The 17,624-nt window shown below is 46.7% G+C and overlaps 1 protein-coding gene across 4 annotated transcripts in view; it reads left to right on the top strand.

The window, feature by feature from the left end:
* Positions 1-9,064: 9,064 nt before the first annotated feature.
* Prom1 (prominin 1) overlaps positions 9,065-17,624 on the top strand; it is a 103,967-nt gene continuing 95,407 nt past the window's right edge. For 2 of the 4 annotated variants that reach the window (XM_029545165.1, XM_021211251.2), the window contains exons 1-2: positions 9,065-9,375; positions 16,264-16,634. In XM_029545165.1, coding sequence (XP_029401025.1) covers positions 16,415-16,634 — 220 coding nt within the window. In that variant the 5' untranslated portion in view covers positions 9,065-9,375; positions 16,264-16,414. Of the gene's footprint in view, positions 9,376-9,709; positions 9,800-16,263; positions 16,635-17,624 lie in introns of those variants that run through there. The other 2 variants (XM_021211250.2, XM_029545164.1) reach the window with 2 other exon arrangements.

Here is a 17,624-nt window from a genome sequence, read left to right as displayed (position 1 = left end):
TGCTCACTGAGACCCATCTCTGCTCAAGATGGAGCTATTACCCTGCCTGCTCTATTTTTAGGGCTTTCCCGGATTTCTACCAGTTTTCATGTTTATCACCTGTTTTCCTGTCTGGAATAATGGCATCATTTTGTTTGTGAATGGACCTCAAGTGCTTGCATCAGGCTGGCACAGGCATAGTGTACATCATCCGTAAATGTTGGTTGGATGAATACATTTGTTTTTAAGTACTAGGTGATACTTTCTGAGCCATTCTTCCCCCTTCAGACTTCCCCTTGAGAACTGGTTCCACGCCATGCTTAAAGGGATGACACCCTAGAGTCAGCCAGACTTGGAATCTGATCTCAGCCGCTTGCCAGTTAGGCGCTCTCAGGCAAGACGACTTTTCAGAGTATTAGTTGCCCCAACTGTGAAATGACGTGGTTCTGGGTGAGTTGTATGCCTTTTAATGATGCCAATGTCCTTAGGCCTATGAACAGGATCACATTGAAAAATAAGGTCTTTTCAGATGGTCAAGTCAGGAGAGATTATATGGTAAGTGTAGTCCTTTCAAAAAGGCGAAAATGTAGAGACCAAGGCAGTTGTGTGTAGAGGGAAAATGGTGTGAAAACACATGGGGCATTTTACTGTGAACCAAAGAATATCTAGGGCCAAGGAAGAGAAAGAGCCAAGAGAGGCTGGGAACAGATCCTCTCTCACTGCTTCCAGAAGGAGCCCAGAGATGCTTTGATTCGGGCCTCTAGGCTGTAAGACAGCATGTTTAAGTGACCCTTTCTACAGTACTGTCGTAGTAATCTCAAGAAATGAATACAGACTGCAGATTGAAAGTCCTTTGAAGGCGATTGGCTGTTGCATCTCCACCACTTAGCAATGTCATTGCATCAAACAGCTACTCAGCATAGTTTTGGATTGGCTTTGTTGGATAACACTTTCTGAAATTATCTTTAATATCGTGTCTGTAAGGTGCTTAAAATAACAGTTACTTCAGTTAATCATTACTGTTGGTTTTATTAAGTAGAGCAAGTGTCTGTAAGCCTCAACTTTCTTCTCTAGGAAAAAAAGAATAAAAACAGCCCCTCTTCCAGTTGGTAAGCTTTAATTAGAAGAATCTAGGTAACTGAGTGCATGGCAAATGCTTGTGAGTTAATAAATGACAGCAGCGGGTGCCTCAGGCTGCCTTCAGTGTATTCCATGATCTTTCAGAATGCGTTTGCTGTTGCCATGGTCACCTGTATTCTTCAGAGCTTAACATTTCACAGTTGTCCACCCCCCCACCCCTGGTGTTTATTGAAGACCTATCATGTGCTGAGCAATATTTCATTCTGTCCATAGGGAATTTCAGTAAGAATTCTGTTCCTTTTTTCCTAAGGGCCTCTTCGCTCATTCTTTCTTTTTGCCTTGTTTTGTTTTATAACATGTGTATGGTTTGTGTGTGTGCGTGTGTGTGTGTGTATGTGTGCGTGTGTGTGTGTGTGTGTGTGTGTGTGTCATGGTGCATGTGTGGAGGTTGGAAGACAACCCTCAGATGTTGATTCTCTCCTTCCGTTTTGTTTGCATCAGGGCCTCTTGTTGTTCACCACTGTGTGTGCCAGGTTAGCTGGCTATGAGCTTCCAGAGTCTCCAGCCCACACATCTCAACAGGGAATGGAACTGGATCCTGCAGGCTGAGTATATGGTGAAGATCTTTCAGGCTACAATCATAATCTTTGGCATTTGCAAAATTGCTATCAGGATCTTTATAGTATATATCTGATAATATTCTGCCCAAGTTCAATACTAATTTTGCTTGTGAATTATGTTTGTTTTTTAAAATTACATGTGTGCATGTCTGCCTGTGTATGGTGTATGTAATTTTGATTTTTCTCACCCTACTTTTAATAACAGTTCTTAAATGCTTGAACCTGCCTTCTAGCTCACCACCCACCAGAGGTAGTGGAAAAGAAAGGTTATTAGGATACAGGGGAAGTGGACCTGTTTAGAAATTGTTCTTTGAAGCAAATCTCATCTGCATTGTCAGGAAATCAGCAGTTCAGTCCACAAGAATCATCAGCGGCAGCTTGATCCACTCGCAAACACTTCATGAATATACCAGCCATCCAGTTTTGCAGCGTTGGGATTGCAAACACGAATCAGCAGCAGATGTACAACCTAGCAGAGAGAGCCAGACCTCAGTGAATCAGCACAAGTCAGCAGGAGGGACCCGGATGATCAGAGACACCAGAAGAAGGTCTTCGCTGTGCCTCTCTCAATAAAGCAAAGATCAGCAAAGACGTGAGACCAAGAAGCCTTGCACAGCTAGCTTTATCAGCAAGCTCCTCTCACAGTCTGTTGAGTCCTATTTATACTCCCTCCAAACATCACATGCCCTCCATGGGTCTTGCCTCACCACGGGTCTTGCCTCAGTACATGAGTCTGTCTTAGTAAAACGCCACATGAGTCAGCTGACATCACTCTGCCAATCTGTCCAAATCTGCAGAAGTGGCAAGAAGCCACCCACACACCACCAAAAGCATTTTGGTGTGTTTCTCTCTATGGAGTCCTGACAATAACCAATAAACAATGGTAAGGCATACCAGTTCCATTCAGTGTTATCCACCATCTGTTGGGTCCTTCTTAGCATTGTGTGTCCTTTCACATGTTTGCCTTAGTGAAACTCCTTCACCTGTTTGCCCCAGCAAAACACCATCCAATACAACTGACTTTTCAAAGAAAGCAGAAGTCCCCACTTCATTCAGGTCCTCTGGGAGAGCCATCTTTCAGCCCTTGGACTTTAAAAGAAACTAAACTCTAGAGTTTGAACATTTGGGGTTGTCACAACTTGGGTAGAGGTTACTATTCTTTATATCTGATGGAGCTGACACTTGGGATATCATTAAATATCCCTGCATGTACAGAACAGCTCTCTCCTAGAATGAGGAGGTTTCCAACCTCCAGAACTAAGATACTGAGGTTAAAAAAACAAACAAAATATCAAAACACAATGAATCTAGACTGTTTTTTTTTCCTTCTCATCTTATATTTTTCCTCACCCATAATGTAAAGAGTTTTAGAATTGTCTCTCTTTCATTCCTGTCATTGAAGAAAATTAGACCATCTACCCACTGTAACCATTTCTAGGCACGACTTCTACAAATATCTCCCTCTAGCAAACTGGGTTTGATGTTTACTGGTCTTCACGGTTAAGGCCAATCTATTTGCCTGCTGAGAATGGATACTGGTCTTTAAGAACCAGTTTGCTTCTAAGAAATTAGTTTGTGTTCTGTTGCTGTGAGAAACATCTCAACCAAAAGCAACTAGGGGAGAAAAAGGTTTTTTATGTCTTCTTAAATGTCTAGGTCATCACTGTGTGAAGTCAAGGCAAAGATTCAAGGCAGAAACCTTGAGAGAGGAATTGAAGCAGAAGCCATGGAGGAGTGTTGCCTATTGGCTTGCTCACCCTGACTTGTTCGGTTTGCTTTCTTACGTATCTCAGGACCATCTGCCTAAGGGTGACATCGCCTACAGTGGGCTAGGCCCTTTCACATCAATCATCAATCAAGTAAAAAGCACCACAGGCTTGCCACTAGGCCAATCTGATGGGTTCAGTTTCTCAACGGAAGTACCTTCTCCTCAGATGACTCTAACTCGTGTCAAGTTGACAAAAATCCAACCAACACACACCTCATGCTTGTGCTGGGAATGTGGCCTAACACGACGATGAGGTAGGTCCTGGGTTTAATCTGTAACTCCTCATACAAAGCAAAACAGAGCACAAAACATTCTTCATGCTTGTTAATTAAAGAGAGAGAGAGAGAGAGAGAGAGAGAGAGAGAGAGAGAGAGAGAGAGAGAGAGAGAGAAATCATTTTGTGCTCTCAGTAGTCAAAGGGAGTTCATTGGCACCTAGCTCTGCTGTTTCCCTTTGTTTCCAGCAACTGCTTGGGACATGGAGCGAAAGACTGTTCTGAATGGGGTTGTCATGGGAGAGATTTAGAAGGCTGCATGACTCGCACCTCTGGTGTGTGTATGCAGCAATTATGCGCCAGCAAAGAGACAGCTGCTCTAATCTTAGGTCTGTGTTAGAAGCTCTTTAAAGTTTGTTTAGCAGTAACCATGGGGTTCAATTTTCTTGCACATGGTCTAATTTTAATTAAAAAAAATCAGTGGTATAATATGTAAAGCTTTGCTATTTGTCTTCCCTGGATAATAAGTCGCATTAGGGCTTCTAAATTCTAATTTGCAAGGACTTAAAAAAAAAAAACCAAAAAAAAAAAAAAAACCAACAGGACTCCTGTGCAAATACACAGTGAATGTGAAAGCATTTGCTCGGCTCATGGATCGGCTGTAACTGGACTAGTTCAAAGAATGACTTGAAGAATGACATTTGTCTGGGTCGTTGGGAATCTGAAGGTTTGTTTGTTTGTTTAAATTTTTTTTATATGAAAAGCTTGTCAACTTTCAGCTGATGAGGAGGAACACAAACTGGGAAGTCTTTAAAGGAAGGGAAAACACATTGCTCAGCACAGGTAGACTTCCTGGTTGCCCCTTGAGCAGATTATGACAGTTGACAGCTTTTGAATTGAGTGATGGCCTGGTGCCTACCGCGTGTAGCCAATTCTCCTCTCACTCACTTGAAACCTCTTCTTCCACGGCAAGTGAAGTGTGGTGGCGGACGGGATGCCCTCATGCCGCATAACTGGCTTTTCTGATGCTCGCATTGTCTTCGCTGGATATTAAAGGTACACTGATTGGTAATTGAGAATGAGTTCACCCATTTGTTTTAGAGCCTATGACTATCACCTGAGATAAGAACCGTCTCTAAGGATCAGCGATTTATTTGAAGCAGTTGCTGACTGGAGGGTAGGCTCCTGCAAAGCGCAAAGGTACCCCACCCCACTCCCAAGGAACCACTGGCTGAGTTTCCCAACCTCTCCACAGCTTCAAATTCGGACCCTGCAGTCTTTGCTTTGCTCCGTTTGGCTCCTCCGTCTGCTTGGCTTTCACTGTGGAAGCTTTTTTTTTTTTTTTAAATTTATTTATTATTACCCACCCACTCCCACTACTTGGCCCTGGCCTTCCCCTGTGCTGGGTCATATAAAGTTTACAAGACCAAGGGGCCTCTCTTCCCAATGATGGCCAATGAGGCCATCTTCTGCTACATATGCAGCTAGAGACTCGAGCTCTGGGGGTCCTGGTTAGTTCATATTGTTGTTCCACCTACAGGGTTGCAGTCCCCTACAACTCCTTGGGTACTTTCTCTAGATCCTGTGTGGAAGCTTTTTACCTCTGCCCTTGAGTTAGGCGGTGGCCTGGTGGATCAGACACAGATCACACCTGAAGTACAGGACAAATGTTTTATTGCCCCTTGGTTATTAAGCCAGGCATGTTATTTTTGGCAGCCTAGCCCAGAGGTAAGGCAGAGAGAAAAGCAAGAGGAACAGGAAATCGTGCTGTAAAATATTTACAGGAAAATGTTGGCTCGCTTGAAGCAATTCTCTGACCTGCTCTCCCTCTGCCTTTTTTTCTTGTCGAATCACTTCCCTCTCCCTCTCGCCCTGGCTCCCTGTTACACAAGCTTTAGTCTTAAGAGGAGTAAATTTTTCTTAATCAAAAGATACAATGCCATGTTTTGAATCACGCAAAAACACCATTTTAATTATTAAAAAAAATATTCGTTTTGCTATAATCAATCACAAATGTCCCTAACAGGTCCCCTCTGTCCCAGCCCTATGCCCTGCAGCTTCCTTTCATCTGAGGAGCATGGCTTCTATGGTCCAGTCCCACGGCTGCTTTGATATCTAGATGAGCAGGTACTCCTTTATCCCCAGGGCAGGCTCAAAATAGTTGATGCAGGCACTTCAAAATTAGCACCCCTCTTCAATCCCAAGTAAGTGAAAAAAGCAAACCCTGGGGTTCAGAGAGTAAAGGGCTCCTGGCGGAGCAATTGCAGCCTCTGCTAGGCCCCTTTGTTGGCTTCACCATGGAGACCACTAGCCTTCTTTGAAGGTCCCTAGAGCAGCACTGCCTAGGGAATGTGTAAAGTGACATTGTTCCTTTCAGAACACCCTCATTCGTGGTAGACATGGTCAGGTTAGCCAGAACAATTATTCACAAGCATGTTTTGATTTAGGTTTTTTGTTTTTTGTTTTTGTTTTTGTTTTTTTTCGAGACAGGGTTTCTCTGTGTAGTCCTGGCTGTCCTGGAACTCACTCTGTAGACCAGGCTGGCCTCAAACTCAGAAATCTGCCTGCCTCTGCCTCCCAAGTGCTGGGATTAAAGACATGCACCACCACTGCCCGGCTGTTTTAGCTTTAGTGACTACAATATCTAAAACCAAGAAGAGGACTATTGAATATTGATTTTGTGTGTGTGTGTGTGTTCTGGAAAAAGCTAAATAAGGCTTTCTTGCTTTTGTCGTTCGTGCTGTCCTTGAATACCCTGGTCTTCCTAGTTCTGGAATTATGGGCATATACCACTGTGTCTGCATGCTGCCTCCTCTCTTTGTATGGTACGAGAACCTGAGTCTCAGACATGCTAATCACGAGCTCTTCTACTGAGCTATCATAACCCCCACCCAATGCTTCATTTACAAAACCATATTGCCCTTGTTACATTTAAAAACTTTATTTTAAACTATGTGGATCGGTTTGTATGTGCACCTGAGTGCAGTTACCAGAGAAGACCAGAAGGTGGCGGTATAGGAGACCTAGAGCTGGGGTTATAGGCTGTTGTGAGGAACCCATGTGGTACTGAGAACTAAATTTGTATAGTCTGCAAGAGCAGCAGAAGATTGTAACTGCTGAGCTAGCTATTTCTTTGGCTTAAGACTACCCAGGATATATCTTACCATTGGGTTTTGTTCTTATTCATTTGTTCACGTTAAACATAGAAAATGGTTCAGGCAGAATAGGGCTTAGGCTAGAATATGACAATGTAAGGAATGGTTGAAGCACTGTGTCCTAAGCGATGTGAAGGCAGATGGTTGCATAGCCACTTCCTCTGGCTTGAACCAGCCTTTCCTGCAGGGAGGAGGGAGGTTGGTAAGATTCAGAAAAACCAAGGAATGGGAGGTTCAGCAAAACTCCAAAAGTTGCAAGACTCACAAGGCCTCCGGATAGCATTACACAATTGCTCCAGCCTTCTGTGGAGTTGCTTGAAGCTGTGCATCGGGCTCCAGCAATGCCTCTTTTGTTGTTGTTGTTATTGTTGTCTTTTCCAGACAACAGGGTTTCTCTGTGTAGCCCTGGCTGTCCTGAAACACACTTTATAGACCAGGCTGCTCTCAAACTCAAGAGATCTGCTGCCTCTGCTTCCCGTGAGCTGCACCACCAGGGTACAATGTAGTTCTTTTTTTGTTGTTTTTGTTTTTAGGCTTGCACCACCTGGATACAATGTAGTTCTTTCATAGACTATCATCCTTACAGGGATAGGCTTTTCCACTGAGGTAGCCACCTTTGTGTTACCCATACTCATGGAAGCAGCCTCTAACTCACATTCCTGTAAGTAATCCCCTGAAACTATTTCGTTCATCAGGCTAGATTTAGAAAGCTGCATCTTAGTTTAATGTCATTGAACGCCCTGTTTCAATAGCCATTTGCTCACAGCTCCCCAGGGTGGACAAATCACACAGCAATGGACATCCATTTCAATTCAATGTGGCACTGGTCAGAGACAATTTCACCTATTCTCTGGGTTCTGGAGGCCAGAGCTGGGTTCAACTTTGGGGCTTCAGTAACTATGTGACCTCTGGCAAGCCTGCATCATACAGTTAATCATTGATAAGATATTAGAAAGCTCTTGTTGGTTAAGTTCATATAAAAAATCCATTTAGAACACATGGCCTCGAGCCTTATCACACCACTGCCCTAACTTTGTGGATGTTACAATGATGAGAAGGAGTATGGTAGTCGGCCCCTGTGATGGTTTGCAGACACAGAAGCCGGATTCAGCATGTTAAGGCCATCAGTGCCCATGCTGGTAAAATAGGCCACTCAGGGCCAGCTAGGAGCTCCCAGGAGCGAGAACCCAAGTCTCAGTCTAACACCATCCTCAGTGGCATGTCTGCCTCTAAGCAGGAGAGCTGTGGAGCCCAGGGGCACAAGAGACTGTAAAGGGGAGAATTGGCCATCTTAGATTTCTCTGGTACCCCAACATTGCCTGCTAGTTTTATGCGCTTTTTTCAGGGGTCTTTTTGAATGAACTCTTTCTACACCTTGGCCGTGTGAGCATTCAAGGTCAATGTCACCTTCCCCTGCCCATCCTCAGTGTATGCTATATTTTTTGTGGTAAGAGAATTACTAAATTAAAGTTCATTGTTAGGGCTGGGGTGATTGGTGAGTGGCTGAAAGCATTGGTTGTTTTTGCAGAGGAACTCCCTCCTTGCAGAGTCTTTGCAGAGTTCAGTTCCCCACACCCAGCTTGTATGGTAACTCCAGGAACAGGGAAGTCAACACCTTCTTTTGACCAACTCCACGGTAATGTGCTACGCATACATTCATGCAGGCAAAACATTCATACACATAAAATATTTTTTAAAAGAATACCCACACTTCCAATATCTTTGCAGCCACTCTTTCATCTATCCGTCCATCCACCTAACAACCCACACACAATTAATCCACATCTTTTGATGGTAAAAATGTCCCAGCGGCGCGATTCTCCCTTAGTCTATTCTCTACCCACTCTTGGTTGAATCCAGGAATGTAAGTGATCAAAAGCACCAGCGTTGTGTCTATCCCTGATAGCACAGGGCTCCACTCCAGCTAATTTCTCGCCCCCTTAGGTGTTTGTTTGTTTGTTTAGTTGTTTTTAATAAAATGCACTGGGTACCAGTATCGTTTCTAAAGAGCCAGGAAAGAGTGTGGAGGTTAGAGATTTTAGGAGCTTCCAAGGAGCGATTATGGATTAGTTGATAGAGAAGGGTGTTCTGGGACTGAGCAGGGATTTCAGCAGGAAATAAATGCTCTGTCCCGTGGGTGTCCCCAGGGCATTGTAGCCTAGCCTCTCAGAAGGTCCAATCAGTGCGCTCAGACTCAGAGCCCTAGGCTCCTGCTCTTTAAATTATTGAGCCTTGTGGAGACCCCGGCACCTGGCCTTAAGCTCAGCCCCCAGTAGGTACGTTTGTGAAGGAGTCGGTGTTCCTTTAGTTCCATCCCCAAACCTCTGCCAGAGACCCTTAGAGGACGCAACAGGTTCTCAGAGTCCTGGAGTCCCGTAGCCCTGCCTCAGGCACCCTTAGCCAACCCAGGGCGGAGCAGTGGGACGGGCTCTCACCCAATCACCCGTGTGGTGCCCTGGGGCTGGACCTTAAATAATTCATGAATTAAGTGGAGGAAGCCCAGTTTAGAGGCGAGGGGCTGCAGGGTTCCGAGACCCGAACGAGAGCTGGACCGGAGAGGTAAGTTGCTGCGAGTGCCGTCCCAGCGCGGGGGGCTGAGCTCCCCGCTTCTAGAACACCCAGGGCAGGGATGAGGAGTGGAGAAGCTCGAGCAGCGTCTCCCTCTGCCTCCACAGCAGGTGGCGGGAACCAAGATTGTCTTCCCGAAGCTGGAGGGGCTGCAGGGTGGTGTGGGTCTCGGCCAATGGGCGATCCCAGGGTCTGGAGGACTGGTGAGAGTGTGCAAACTTTTTTCCGCGGCGGTGGCCGGCTCCTCTCCGCGCCACATTGCTCCGCTCCGGTACTCCTTCCATCCTGTGGAGGGGTGGAGGTTGCTGGGTTCCGGCGACAAGAGCAGGAGGCGGTGAGACTTTCAGGCCACCGGCCCGCTTTTGGGCAGGGCGGAGAGAGGAGGTTCGGTCCGGGTCTTGAGAACTCTTCTGCGGTAAGGAAAGCTCCAGGAAAGGCCGAGGTGGGGGTTAGGCTGGGGGCTGGGGTGGGGAGGGGGGACGGGACGCGGGACTCCAGGCCACCAGCCACCATCTGCTTACTACCTATGTGCAGCTCACAGTGCTACTGGCCGCAGCGGGAGGGCGATGCCGGTGCAAGGGCAAACCGCCTCCCTGCGGCCGTTGCCAAGCGCACGCACCCAGGCTGGAAGTCCTGGCTCCAGTCAGTCCTTAGGGTCACACAGCACCGAGACTTTCAGCTTTCCTAGAGATGGAGAGCAGGGGCGCTCAGGGCATACCTTGACAGAATGCGGGGACCAGGGACAACAAAGAGGAATGTGGACTGAGCAGAGAGCTTCGTGGCTGCTGGACTGAGCAGAGCTTCGGGGCTCGGGGAGTTTCCGAGAATGGGTCGGAGAGGCTCCAATCCTCAACCCGGCGCTCAAACAGGACTCGGTGGGGGAAATGCCTTGGTGGCGCTCGGGACGGCGGGACTCAGGGGCGATCCCCTCCCCCAGGCGACGGCGGATTCCTGGAGGCTCCCAGCTTCGCGCGCCGCCTCGCAGTCGGTTCTTTTGTGTTTGGCAGCCCGGGAAAGGCCCCTGAGAAGGGGGGAAGGAGGGCGGGAGGGCGCCGGGTCTGGTGGCAGCTTGTAGAGAAAGGCAGCGGAGCAAAGGTACCCGCGCTTCCTGCAGCTCCTGATTCTTCCAGGAGCTCGCTCTGTTGCTCTCTTGTTCAGTTGTGGACTTTTCTCATGCCCCGGCAGAGAATGGTTTGCTTGGCTACTTGTGGGCGGTTGCTGGCCTTTGTTAAGCGAGCGAACGGTTAAAGTCCTTTGTAGACCCCTCCACCCTAACTCACTAGAGACCCAAACAACTTGAACAATGAATTTGCATTGAGCCATGTGAGAACTTTTTTTGTTTTGATTGCCCAATTGAATATTGGCAAATTCATACGGTTCGGCTTGGCGGACTACTTATTTTTCTCATTCATTTGTGAATTTACCTCTTTGAAGCACTACGGAACTGGCGTCTGTCTGCATGGAGCCTAAGAGGTTCACAGTGGAGCATCAGAACTTTATGAACAGCGTATACTGTGCCGAATTCTTTACCTGTTAGCATGTTAACCCGCCAGCCCCATGCAAAAGCCCACTTCACAGAGTGAAGCCACTGTCACTGTCACAAGATTAGTGATTGGGTCCAGAGACCTGGACCTGTTTGAAACAGGATTTTTGCTATTTAGCAAGGTATTTTATTTGTTTTTCTTTTTAAGTGTTCCATTAAGTTTTTATGGGTGTCCTTATGGTTTTTACTGTGAAGTGCTTGTTTCTCTGTGTTCTAGTTCAGTGAAGTAAACAAACAGATCAGAGGACGGATTGACAACATTAGGAGCTGGAGAAAGGGCTCAGCTGTTGGGAGCACTAGACTAGAGGGCCTGGGTTCAACTCCCAGCATCCACATGTCAGCTCACAACTGTGTGTAACTCCTGTTTTTAGGGAATCCATGGCAACGGGCGTGTGGTGCACCCGTAGTCCCAGGAAGGCAGAATACCCATACACATAAAACAGAATAAAATAAAACAAATCTTCTAACACAAGAAAATCACAACGCTCTAAGTATGGTTGATTTTGTTTACAATTTGAGAGAAACAAATTTGAGATTTTTGTCAGTTGTCAAGAACCACCACCTGGTTTTTAAGGACCAGGAAGCTTCGTTACAAATGATAAAAAACAAAAACAAAAACTAAACAAACAAACAAACAAAAAGAAAACTAACCCAGCATGAGTGTAACCAACAGATGTTCTTGGGGGACAGTGACTTAGGGGAAGTGGCAGGGAAGTTGGATAGCCAGTCTTTATAACACCAGACAGGTTGTCAGGCCCCCCTGACTGATGAATAACTGATGAATGTGGCAGGTCTTGGAGGTCTTAGATGTGGCTGCTGTCTTGCCACTGTCGAGTTAGAACACTAAGCTTCAGTATACGGTTCAGACCAGCCTAGACCGACCAGCCTAGACCGGCTCACCCCCAGGACCTCTTTGGGCACTCCAGCTGGCCTCACAATGAGAGGTAGGGCTGCTCCCCCACAGGACTCACAAAGGTGGGCTCTGAAGTCAAGTACCCCCTGATCCCCGAAGCAGCGACCCAGAAGACAGAAACCTACGTCCACCACGGGGACCCTTGTAAGATAAAGAGTGAGCACTTCCCACCCAAAGAAGAAAAATGAAGAAAATGAAGCTAATGGGTCACCCCGTTTTCTTTTAAAACCGGCATTTGCAGAAATGGACTGAACTTCAGTCTCAGAATCATGTGAGATATTTGTTTAAAACTAACTTTAGTGGGTTTCTTTTCCTGTTTGAATAGAACGTGTTTAGAGTGGAAACCCATAACGTGCCCAGTTAACCAGGAAAATGGCCAGGCAGACTTTGCCAACTATGATCCATTTAAGGGGATAGGCCTGGAGGAAGCAGATTCCAAAGCTTGCAGTGGTGAGGGTCTCAAGAGACTGCTCCCACCCTGAATGGTGGCTCAGTAACCCTGCCTTGGGTGGCACAGAAGAGATGCCTGCTACCTCACCTGAGGAAGCAGCGGCAGCACTCCTGGGGGTAGGCTAGGCTCTGTCCTCCTCAGGAGGGCGAGCATGACTGCAAGAAGATGCTTGGCTCAGCTTCAGAGGTAAAGGTGACGACTTTGTGCCAGCCTCATCCCCATTTTACTTCAGCAGTCCGGGATTGGGTATCTCCTGTGTACCAGACCCTGGGGACATCTGGAGGAGTCAGTATCCCCAGCCCTTCACACTGCATCTGGGACAGGTCAGGTCAAAGTAACTGGAACAGGATGTTGGTACCTTGGTCTGCGGTCCTGAAGCTGTATCCAGGAAACCTGCCTTGTCCTTGGAAAGGGACAGGAATGGGACAGAAAGGTGTTCTAAGAATAGTGTTGGTTCAGTCTTTGGCTACCTTCAAGGATGCTGGTTAAAACTGAAACTAGGGCTGACCAGGTGGCTCAATGGGGGGGAAAAACCTGAATAACTGTCAAAGCTACGTTCAATCCCAGAACCCACATTAGGAGAGCACCAACCCCCGAAACTTCTGAAAATTGTCCTCTGACTTAGATGCCACAGTGCACATCACCCTGCCCTGCAATAAGTAAAATTTGAAGTGCAGTTTAAATAAACCCCATCCCAGGAGTTAGGTTCGTTATCGGTATTTTAAGTCAACAACCGTTTTTGTTTTTGTTTTTTGAAACTAAGAAAAATATTTTATGTGTATGAATATTTTGCCTGCATCTGAGAATGTACACCTGTTGCCTGTGGAGGCCAAAAGACACCAGATCACCTGGCTCTGGGGATTTGAGTGGGTGTGAGCCAGCGTGTGGGTGTTGGGAACTGAACCCAGGTCCGCTACAAGAGCGAGAAGTAAACAAGCGCTCGTAATGGTTGATCCTTCTCTCTAGCCCCAAGCCTGTTTTAAGGAGATGAACACATTTTGTGCTCTGAGCTGCTCTCAGCAGAGGCTCTTACCTCTGGGTCTTAAACTAAATGCTTTCTTTCCCTAGGTGGTTGTTGTTGTTGCTGCTGTTTTTTGAGACAAGGTTTCCCTGTGTAGCCCTGAATGCCCTGAAAGTAGCTCTGTAGACCTTGCTGGCCTGGAACTCAGAGATCCACCCATCCCTGGGGTTTTCATATCCACTAAAATCAAGGCGAAACTTTTTCTTTTGCCCATGTGTTCCATTAAGTGCCTGCTTCCTAACTCTTGGGACTTTGTCGTTTCCTTACTTTGATGTTTCTGAGCTTTCTGCAGGGGGATGAAGAGAAATGTGTTTGAATCCCACCTGGCCTCTGAAGCAATGGGCACCCCTCCTCTGCCCTGGTGGACAGAGGTGTTTCTTTTCTTTGGGGATTCCCTTGCTTCATTTCTCGCTTGGGATTTCCAAGCTCCATAAAAGGAGCTTGAGCTTTGAAGTGGGCTTATTCATAGCGCTGCGGGAGATCCTATCTGTGTCTGGGGCTTGGTCTCATACCAGGACATGCGCCTTCCTCAATTCCTGAGCCTTTAATCCGTCCGGCTCTGAGGCCCTTAAGCAAAGAACTGGCTGAGGTAGGGGTATGTGTGTGTGTGTGTTGTGTATGTGTGTGTGTGTTATGTGTATGTATGTGTTGTGTATGTGGTATGTTTGTATGTGTGTGTTGTATATGTGGTTTGTTTGTGTATGCGTGTGTTGTATTTGTGTATGGTTTGTGTATGTGTGTGGTTTGTATGTGTGTGGTTTGTGTATGTGTTTGGTGTGTGTGTGTGGTTTGTGTATGTATATGGTTTGTATATGTGTTTGTGTGCATGTGTGTTGTGTATGTATGTGGTTTGTATATGTGTTTGTGTGCATGTGTGTTGTGTATGTGTGTGGCTTGTGTATGTGGTGTGTTTGTGTGCATGTGTGTGTTATATATGTGTGTGGTTTGTGTATGTGTTTGTTGTGTACATACGTGTATTATGTATGTTTTGTGTGTGGGGGGGAAGGCAGAGGAAACCCTGTGGAGCCATCATCATCAGGGTCACAGGACACTGTGGCTGTGTCAGAGTTTGATCCCAGGAGCCACCTGGAGATCAGCAGCTGGTGGTTTGCTGGAGAAAGACTTCAGAGGCAATCTATTGTAACTCTCTACAGAAGTAACGGGAGCAAGATGGGAGCTTCAAAAGGAAGCAATATCTGAAGGGATTAGACCTCTCCCTCCAGACTGCTGGAGAAAGCCTACCTCTTGGCTGGTTTTAATGCGCACTTGCTTTAAACTTTGATAGTGCTGTCTTGTCCTGCATTTTGTGCTCTCCCCGCCCTTCTCTCCTCTCCGCAGGATCTCACTTAGGATCCAGGCAGTTCTTGATTTTCCCCACGTTCCCTTCCCCAGTGAACTTTGTACTTACCCTGAAAGTTATCTAGCACAGAGCCTGAAAGCCTGTCTGCTAGACCGAGGAACTTTGACTACTTTACCCAAGAACCCTTTAATGCAAATCTAGGCACACATATCAATTGCTTACTGGTCTATACAATTTACCATTTACTTAAAGCCGTTTTGCATGTCAATAAGGTGAATGTGGCTGTTGGTTTGTTTAATGCAGTACAACCCAAAGATACACTAATGTTGAGCATGCTGAGGAATGGGGGTAAGGAAAATCTCAGGGTCCCTTGTTTTCTGTAATTAAACCGATCTGTTACTATGAGAACAGAACTCTGTGTGTGTGTGTTAGTACAAACACTGCACTCCAGAAGGTGAGGCAGTCTGGAATCTGAACTAAGGCACTTCTGGCAGTGTTGATCCGTGTTCCGTGGCAGGAGGGAAGGCATGTACAGAGCTAAGCTTGTGTGTTATGTGTTCGGAAGCAAGGCAGCAGTGAAGTCTCCTCACGAGTCACTGGCGGGCTGCGTCCATCTAGAGCTGGTATGCCTAGGCTGCTGGCGGTTTCATTTACCCTCGAGAAATGGTGTTAAGAGGCCAGGAGTTTTGGATTCTTTCTTCTATATACTTAATCTGCTGAGTAGCGATGCCTTCTGTTAGAATAGAAAGAGCCCATGTTGCTCTTGTCGCTCGCTGCTCTTCCTCTCCCCCTCCCCACACACGGCAGTTGTGACCATCATTAGGATTCTTGTTTCTTACCATCTCTTCCTGTCCAGGAAGCCTCTTTTGTCCCTGCCTCTCACTTTCTGGGTCCCTTGTCATTGGAGACTGTGACAAGGAATGGAAGTGTCCCATAGGATGGATGACCCGATGAGCTTATTAGAAAAGCAGATTTCAATTTCTGTTTGTCCATGACCTTGAGGTCCTCCCCTCCAGGCTTAGGTTAGATGGAATGATGGATACCTGGAATGTGATCTGTTTGCAAACAGGATGTAAGGAAGCGGTACCTTCAGTGTCAGAAGGGCAGCAGAAACTTTAAAAAGCTAAGCACTATTCCGAGGCCGGGGACCTCTTCGGGACCAGCTGCAGCTTAGGAGGGCAAGCCGGAGCATCAGATCCCTGCTGGGCTGGTCAGAGCTTGGACTCTAAGGGAAGTGACTGAGTTGAATTCTGGCCATACTGTGACTGCCTGGTAACCCGTGCTGGTTAGTTACTAAAATCCCTTCTGCACATGTACCGTCATCTATAAGGTGGGATTATGCCTTAAACGCATGTGGAATGTACCTGGAATTCAGTGAGTGATGAACATCTGTTTCCAAGAATAAACAGCTTCCTGAACCGTGCCTGGTGTTTCTCGAGCCCGGAAAGGACTGTCTTCTGAGTCATCCTATCTTGGAGGAAGGAGCCTCCTCCCTAGTCCCCCTACCTGTAGCTCTGGAGCAGGCTGTTTGCTTGGGTTCCACCTCGTTAGGCCTAAGTGTTCAATTCTAAGCCATGTCACTTCCTCTGGGGTGGGCTCCTGGAGTAACTGGTTGTCCCTGAGTAACCAGTGTTCTTTCTCTCCCTGCCAGGGATGGTACTTTGAGTGAATGACCACCTTGGAGACCATTCTTCTGTTTCCCTTGTTACCAGCCAGGAGGCAGAGGAGTCCACCGGTCCAGGAAAGACCCATTTCCCTTGAGTTTCCAGAAAATACCTCATGCTTGGGAGATCAGGCCAACTATGGCTCTTGTCTTCAGTGCCCTGCTGTTACTGGGGCTGTGTGGAAAGATCACTTCAGAAGGTCAGCCTGCATTCGATAACACTCCTGGGGCTTTGAATTATGAATTGCCTACCACCAAATATGAGACCCAAGACACCTTCAATGCCGGGATTGTTGGCCCTCTCTACAAAATGGTGCACATCTTCCTCAACGTGGTCCAGCCGAATGACTTCCCTCTCGGTGAGTGTTGACCATGGGGAGGATTGATTTGCCTCTCTTGGTTTCTTCATGACCACACCATCCATACAGAAGGCAATCAGCACTTTACATTATAAGGTTCAGAAGTACTGATTATACACGGGCAAAAAAATATTTATATAGAATTTAGAAAGGTGTGTGTGTGTGTGTGTGTGTGTGTGTGTTTGTGTGTGTGTGTGTTTAAGCCAAGTGAGAAACAAAATTGAATCTTTTTGCCTGGTTGCTTTTCCATTTTGTCTTGCTTTGTTTTGCCTAGAGCAATGCATTGTTTCAAATTGTGTGTGTGCGTGTACACACACAAAGTGAAAATTGGGGTTAAAAAAAAAATGCAAGTTCCTTGTCATGAAACGAGAGGTTGATGATCACCAGGCAACTGCTGATTATATGTCACTTAAGAATTTAACTCTTCTCCACCCACCACGACAAAGCAGCTTTGACACCCTCCTTAGAGCAAGGGCAGACATGTCCAGACTTACTTTCACGATTAACCGTGCCAAGGTTTTAGTGTGGGGAAGGGTTGGTCATTCACAGGTAGAGGGCATTTTGTGGCCAGGGCTCTTGTTCTCTGTATACAACACTGAGGCTTCTTTGACCCTGTCTGTAATTCTTTAACCTGGAAGCCCTCTGGTATGTGTGATCACTCGGACAGTCCTGGGAAGAGGGCAATGATCCCTGTGAAGAGTCTCCGGTGTGGCCTGCATTTTCGATGAACTTAAGTTGCACCTCTCGTAAGCCTGTCTTTAAACTACAGAGATTTAAATACTGGTCTTGGTTATTCAACTGGTGGCAGTCCAAAAGATGAATGTAGAAGACACTGAAATAAGGGTCGCTTAGATGGTTTGGGCTAATGTCTTAAGAGGGGTGTGTGTAGCCGGGCGTCGTGGCGCACGCCTTTAATCCCAGCACTCGGGAGGCAGAGGCAGGCGGATTTCTGAGTTCGAGGCCAGCCTGGTCTACAGAGTGAGTTCCAGG

This window comes from Mus pahari, chromosome 13, assembly GCF_900095145.1.
Source record: "Mus pahari chromosome 13, PAHARI_EIJ_v1.1, whole genome shotgun sequence".
In the NCBI taxonomy this organism is placed as follows: domain Eukaryota; kingdom Metazoa; phylum Chordata; class Mammalia; order Rodentia; family Muridae; genus Mus; species Mus pahari.
Note: the sequence above shows the minus strand (reverse complement) of the source record. Positions and strands in the feature narration are given on the sequence as shown.